The following is a 6,877-nucleotide window of genomic DNA, read 5'->3' as shown; positions in this document are numbered from 1 at the left end:
TTATTTTCTTCGTGTGTTTATTTGTACATATATATATATATGTGTGTGTGTGTTTATGTGTGCGTCTCATCGTCTGGCCTGATTGTTCTCTTGCCCCTTTCTTTACCACTATTATTACACCTACTGCCTTTTTTTTCCTCAAAACGCGTGTGTTCAAAACAGACGCACGTGGATGAGGAAACCACAAGAGTGGTGGCTACGGAAGAGTGAAGAGTAATTAAATGCGAAAGGTTATAATTGAAGTTAACAAGGGGGAAGGGAAACCCCATTTATAGATACACAGAGAATGAGAAATGGAGGGAAAAACGACAATACTTACGAAGATTTCCTGAGCGTGTGTGTATGTTTATATATATATATATAATATTACACACCGTTCGGTATGGGCGTTTTGTATCTTTTTTTCTTTTTTCATTTCGCGTCTTAAAGCCTCATACCCAGCATTCATTGTGTATTTTGTTGAATTTCGGTCATTTTGAGTCTTAGGCATACGTGTTTCTGTGTTTGAGTATGCCTTTATGTACAGAGATGTTTCTGTTTTTATTATTATTATTATTATTATTATTATTATTTTTGTATATGTGTATGAGTGAGAGTGAGTAAGTGTGTGCAAGTATGTGTCTTCTTGTGCGTTTGCTCTCATGTGCCCTCTCCAGAGTCATTTGTGCTGCAGTCTGCCCAGTATGTGGCGTTGCTACCCATGTATTGAGGGGGCTTCGCGACCGTCTGACTCCCCCATGCGTGAGTGCGTTTGTGTCTGATGACGATTGCGTGAGTAGACGGACGCTCGGAGCGATGAAAGAAAGGGAAATAATAATTTAAAAACAAAACAAAAAAACAAAAGAAAAAAAAAAGAAAAAAGGACCGAGGCGTGGGGAGGGCATTTTTGGGGGGTTGGCAAGGCGACACGTACGTGATAACCGATAAAAAGAAGAGGGGAGAGGGCATAACTAACGGACGGTCAATCAAACAGTTGATGAAAAAAAAAAAAAAAAAGAAATGAAATGAAAAGAAAAAGAAAGTGCAGGAGAGGGAGAAAAGCTGAAATGATTTAAGTGCGAAGAAAAAAAAAAAAACCAGGCGGGATAACGAAGGAAAAGTTATGAGCATTGAATTGGGAGGTTCATGAGGCCAGTGCACATAAGCCCACGTGCGCATCAAGTGAAGAGAGAGAGGGAGAGAAATGTGGAATGAATGGAGCACAAAAAAAAAAAAAAAAATGAAAATGAAAGACACCCCAAAAAATGAGTTAATAGTTACGGGTAGTTGACCGAATTACATATATTAAAAAGAAGAAAAAACAGCAACAACAAGCAACCAAAAAATAAAAAATAAAAAAACAAACGGAGGGGGAAAAGGGCGTGGAAGGAAAAAAGAAGTTTGAAAAGTACTGAAGAAGACGGAAGCGGGAAGGGTGCAGTGCGACAACTGTTTTTTTTTTTTTTTTTTTTTTCTCTTTGTGCGTGTGTGTTTGCCCTTCTCTCCCTTTGTTCCCCCGCACATTCATTCGATGACAACTGTGGGGCGCGAGCAACGCTTGCAAGACAAACGGGCAGTCCGAGGAGCGGCATGGACGCAAGCGAGGCGGAGGAAAAGAGTGGACATGGAAATAAATAAATTTTCCAGTTGCTTTTTTTTTTTTTTTTTTTTTTTTTTGAAAAACGCAATGGGAACGCACACGCACACACACAAAAAAGACTTTGAGGAAGAAACAACGAGGGCGCTGATGGCGATGGCAGAGGAAGAAAGAGGGAAGAAATATAAACAAAGCGGAGGAAAAAAAAAAAAAAAGGAAAGGTAAAGCGTGAGGAGAGAAAAAGGATTTTTTTTTTTTTTTTTTTTTTTTTTGGGTGGAGGAGGCGATTACGTGAACTCTCTGTGTGCTTGAAATGCAGGTGTTTTGTTTCCTACTACAACGGTGTTTCCGAGGAGGGTGGGGGGAGGGGAAAGCGTTAAACCCACACATGCATGACATGCAGTTTATGTGTTGGATATGCTGCAGCGGGAAAGGGAAATGGCGAGGTAGAAGACATATAACCCCGGAGTATATGAGAGGTGCGTGTTTACATGCGGACCGTCTCGCAAACACACACACACACACACATGCATTTTAATTAACTAAGTAATTAATATGTATACATAACAAGTACATATTTGCATGTATTTCTATGTATGCATATATATGAGATTACAAGGTTTGATCAGCTCCGTCTTAAAAGTTCACGAGTTTTACTTTAATAAACAATAAAGAATAAAAAAGAAGCAAAAAAAAAAAAAGTAATAATAATAATAATAATATGTAACACACCTAATAAAAGAAAGAGGGTGTCTTTTTGTGTGTGTGTGTGTTTGGGAAGTATGGAGGCAAAAGCAGAAGTGGCAGTGGCAGTGGCGAGTGTAAAGTGGTAGCGGCGGTTGGAGAGGCAGGAGGCGCACGTGTGGCCAGGGGTGGATGGGGGGTGGGAGACGGGAGGAGGTTACGAAGTCCCAAAAGACAACGGGGAGAAAAACACAAGCAAAAAATTCAAAGAAAAAAAAAAAAAAAATAAATAAATAATAATAATAATTTAAAAACAAAAAATAACAACAACAACAAAAAAAAAAAAAAAAGAAAGAAAGAAAAAAAAAAACGCACAAGAAAAGAAAATATAAATAAAGTGGCCGCACGTGTCTAGAATGCGGCGACGACGTAGAAAGGGGGTGGTGGTGGGATGCCGAGTGAAAGTGTGGGGGGTGAGGGGGAAAAAGAAGGAGAAAAAAAAAAAGAAAGAAACTTTTTCATTATTATTATTATTTGTTTGTTGGTTTTTGTTTATTATTTTATTTTGTTTTTGTTGAAAGGGGGGGGAGGGGCGACGAGGAGAAAAATAAAAAAGTAAAACACACGTGCCCCCTTCCCCTCAAAAAAAAAAAAAAAAGAGGGAAAAAAAAAGTCTGGGTTTTTTTGGGGGGGATGGACGGGGAGAATTTTACGGCAACGACTGCCGTTTTTAAAGTGTGGAGGAAAAAGACACTTTCAAAAGGAAATTATGAGAGAAAAAAAAGAAATAATAATAATTAATTAAAAAAAAAAAGAGGCGTAAAGAAAAAAAAAAAAAAAAAAAGATGAGAAGACAAAACAAAAATTGAGGGATAAAATGTGATGAGGGCCCATAACGATTTGAAAGTCTTAAAAAGAAAAAAAAAAAAAAAAAAAAAAATTGGAGCGTCTCTTAATATCTCGTGAGGAGAAAGACATTTTTTATTGCTCGTTTTGATAACATTTTTAAAGTCAGTATAACATCTATATATATATATATTTTTTTTTCAATGTTTCCATATGAGGAGAGAGAAAAGGTTGCGGGGGAAGCCTTGGGCTTTAGAATTGTTTAACACCTTCACAAGGACAGAGAGGAAACGCAAAAAAAAAAAAAAAAAAGAAAAAAATTGCATACGGTTGTGTGGCCTCGTGGCACGTTGGGCTCTCAATCACTGTGGGAGGCATGAGAGGGGGAGTCATATGGAGGTGTGGGCTCATGATGCGAGTGTGACGCCGTCCCATTGGTTCGTAGTGTTGTTTTGTTTACTTGTCTTTTTTTGTTGTTGTTTTTTGCACGTGTGTAACATTTTTAGAAAGCCCTATCATTTATTGAAAGTAGGGAAGTGTTAAGCCTTTGCCTATTCTTTTTCTTAGCAGCGACATCACTATGTCCTCTAGCGAGAAGGAACGAGAAGCAGCTGAGACTGGCGTGCCGACGTCGGATGCCGCGGAAGAGCGCGAGGTAAAGCAAACTGCCAGTAATGGCACGGGTGCTGAGGGGTCAACAGCAACAGCAGCAACGGCGGCGCCATTGTCACAGCAAAAACAACAATTGCCGGGAGATAGCGCCCCAGCGGAGGAGGAGAGCCAGGATCACAGACCGGCCACTCTCGCTCATATCCAGCAGAATTTTGGTGTCATGTCCCGTGTTTTAGAACGGGAGGTGTTTCGACGGGGATTGATAAATAGTAGCGTGGAGGAGATGTACTCAGCCTTTTTTGTGATAAGTGGTGTTTTAATTGAAATCCTTAAGAGCGAAACGGATCAGCGTCTTCTACATATGCAGCTTTTGGAAATGCTGTTGACGATACTGGAACCTACATACGGCATCGATCATGCAAGGATGCTGGTGGCCATAATGGATCAGTCTGTTTCTGACTTATACTTGTTCCAAGCGTTACTGTCTTCCTCCTCTCTGGAGGCTTTGGTTCAGAGAGCGGAGGAGTTTATGAACCCCCCAACACGTTCTGTTGGGGCTGGCATGAGTGGCGGTATTCCTGGGAACTATAGCGGTGTGCAAAATGAGAATATGCGCGTTGTGCAGCCGGCGTACAACAGTGTGTCGGCAACGGTGCGTCCCTCATACGCGGAGTTCAACAAAGACCGACGTGTGGAGCCATCAGCGGAGCCAGCCATGTCTCGTGGAGCAAATACATACACGGAAGGAGGCGGTGCCCCAGCTTCCAGCCAGCCAGAAGATGATGCGATGCCAGCGGTTGCCTCTGGTTGGGCAGCTGTGCAGAGAAAGCATACCGATCATGATCGTGATGTAACGGTTCATCATCACCACCAGCAACAGCAACAGCAGCAGCAGCAGCAGCCACAGCAGCACGTACAGCATCGAGTTCCTTTTAATCAGTACCTTCATCAGCAACGGAATCAAGCTCCAAACGTAGCCCATCATCATCAGGTGGTTGTAGGTACTGGTCCGATGGGATTGCAGCAACAACAACAACAACAGCAACAACAACAACAGCAAGAAAGCCCTCAAACGGATTCGTTCCCACGTGCACCGGTGCCACAGGGACAACAAAAAAGGATGGTGGAACGTCTGCCGCCTGGAACGCAGGAATCCGATGAGCCGCACGTGCGAGGACCCTTGTGGCGCGTACCCCCTGCTCCTTCTGGAACTCAGCAGGAGACAGTAACGGTGCCGCAGCCTTCATATCATGCTCAGAACCCATCGTCAACTCCTACTCCGCATTCAAATCAGCATCAAGTGGCATCTCCCAATTCTCCAACGCATCCCAGATTTCTTATTCACCACCGTCATGCCACCACGCATTTTGTGCTACCGGGTCCTGTGGGAAAACAGGCGTCACCGCAACCTGCAACGCAGATCTCGCCGCAACAACCTCCGCAGTCCGCGACAATGACGGCTACGACGACAGCGACAACAGCAGCAACGGCAAGTACGTCGATTACAAACTCACAACGAGTAATGATTCCGCACCATCATCATCATCACCACCTTCATCATCATGATATTCCGCCTCCGCAGCTCATGATGCCTAGAGTCTCACCCCCATCGCAATCTGCTCATGCTGTGAAGCAGGAACCTGTGAGCCCACCTGAGACGAAGCCTGCGGTTCACAATGCAGAGACAGCTGTGCCACAGCTTAGACCTCATCATTTCCACCATATTCCCTCTACACAACAAAAGGTTTTGCGTCAGCCTCAGTCTGTGAGTGTGTCAGCGTCATTAGGTGGCGGTGCTGGTGGCGGCATCAACACTGGCAGTGGCGGAGGTGGCGGAGGTGGGTTTAATGGTGGAGGGAGTGAGGCGCCATCACATGGAGTTATGATACCCACGCATCATCATATGATACACCACTTTCAGCAAATCCGGCCGAGTGTGCCTCCGCCGCAACAACAGTATCGACAACCGACGTCATCGGCCCCAGGACCGATGTCTATTGACGCGCTTAGCAATGATGAAATGAACTGGGCCTCGTCGCAGTCAGCAATGTTGTCAGGTCCACAGGAGCTTCGTTACTTCCTTCGGGAAAGAGGTGTAGCGGAGACTGTCATCAATATTCTTGCAAAAATATTTTTTTCATTGGATGAATTAATGGCAGCTTCTCGTGAAGCGTTTGAGGAGAGAATAAAGAAGGAAATTGTGTCTGTTAATAATCGGCAGTATATTTGGACCATTTTGCATCCGAGCGAAAAGCTACCTTCTGAAAAGGATGTACCTGAGATGAATGAGCTACGTAACTTTATCCACAATAATGCCATCCACAACAACATGTCTCAGGACGGGGAGGATGATACAACGACGTTGAAGCCTGGTCGTCCAAACAAAAATATACTCCAGGTACCCCAACCTAGAACTTCTCAGGGTAAACAACAACAACAACAACAACAACAACAACAGCAGTCAGGGAAGGTAGTGGAATGTAAAGCGGTGATTTGGCTTTCGTCTGTTCGCTCGTGGCAAATTCAATCTGCTGTTGAAGAGTTGTCAAAGTACGGCAAGGTGCTGCAGCATGGAGCATCTTCTCAGAGGCCTGATCTGATATACTTTAAGTTGGGTGACCACAAGAGTGAACTTCAGATGATGCGAAAAATAGGGAGCGCTGTTGTGGAAGATTACTATCGTGTCTCTCCAGGGGATGTAGATGACGGTGCTCCGCCGACGCCGACGGGACGTCCTGAAGGGGCTGACGACAATGGCCCCAGTAAGATACTGGGCCAGAAGGCTGGCAGTGGTATGCATGCCTACCACCAGCATCATCAGCAGCCCTCCGCGAACCGTGGTGGATACGGGGTGGTGGACGAGGAGGATATGGATGGTGATGAAACTCGGAATTTCCGCAAGGGGACTGGTGTGAAGCACGCTAGGGGACGAGGTCGTGGCGGGCATCACAACTATCATCACCATCGGCATCCAGAAGGGGGCACTCAGATGGTGTGCAGATTCTTCAGTAAAGGGACGTGTAAGTACGGAGAGCATTGCCAATATTTCCACCCGCCGAAGAATGCAAGTCGTTCTTGATAAAAGAAAAGGAAGAAGATTTTTTTTTTTTTTTTTTTTTTTTTTAAGAAAGGAAAAAAAGAAAAGGGGAGGGAGGGTGT

The 6,877-nt window shown here is 44.1% G+C and overlaps 1 protein-coding gene across 1 annotated transcript, besides 26 other annotated features; it reads left to right on the top strand.

The window, feature by feature from the left end:
* Positions 1-6,543: part of a sequence feature (heterozygous, Esmeraldo-like haplotype) that runs on past the window's edge.
* Positions 12-65: a microsatellite.
* Positions 346-369: a sequence feature (AT_rich).
* Positions 541-572: a microsatellite.
* Positions 821-861: a microsatellite.
* Positions 980-1,022: a sequence feature (T-rich).
* Positions 1,287-1,344: a sequence feature (T-rich).
* Positions 1,432-1,459: a microsatellite.
* Positions 1,631-1,656: a microsatellite.
* Positions 1,823-1,848: a microsatellite.
* Positions 2,279-2,298: a microsatellite.
* Positions 2,527-2,630: a sequence feature (T-rich).
* Positions 2,776-2,836: a sequence feature (A-rich).
* Positions 2,903-2,932: a microsatellite.
* Positions 3,064-3,125: a sequence feature (T-rich).
* Positions 3,172-3,200: a microsatellite.
* Positions 3,285-3,307: a sequence feature (AT_rich).
* Positions 3,401-3,426: a microsatellite.
* Tc00.1047053506885.200 (hypothetical protein, conserved) lies at positions 3,687-6,797 on the top strand (the record flags this gene model as incomplete). Its single annotated transcript, XM_816432.1, has 1 exon — positions 3,687-6,797. The coding sequence occupies one exon, from the start codon at positions 3,687-3,689 to the stop codon at positions 6,795-6,797; it is 3,111 nt and encodes a 1,036-aa protein (XP_821525.1).
* Positions 4,590-4,630: a microsatellite.
* Positions 4,740-4,778: a microsatellite.
* Positions 5,250-5,282: a microsatellite.
* Positions 6,145-6,178: a microsatellite.
* Positions 6,544-6,810: a sequence feature (areas merged during assembly that could not be assigned to a particular haplotype. This can correspond to areas where the two haplotypes were merged or to regions with more than two copies in the genome that were merged during assembly.).
* Positions 6,811-6,816: a sequence feature (heterozygous, non-Esmeraldo-like haplotype).
* Positions 6,817-6,842: a microsatellite.
* Positions 6,817-6,877: part of a sequence feature (areas merged during assembly that could not be assigned to a particular haplotype. This can correspond to areas where the two haplotypes were merged or to regions with more than two copies in the genome that were merged during assembly.) that runs on past the window's edge.

This window comes from Trypanosoma cruzi, genomic scaffold (assembly GCF_000209065.1).
Source record: "Trypanosoma cruzi strain CL Brener 1047053516783 genomic scaffold, whole genome shotgun sequence".
In the NCBI taxonomy this organism is placed as follows: domain Eukaryota; phylum Euglenozoa; class Kinetoplastea; order Trypanosomatida; family Trypanosomatidae; genus Trypanosoma; species Trypanosoma cruzi.
This window is presented reverse-complemented; position numbering and strand designations above follow the sequence as displayed.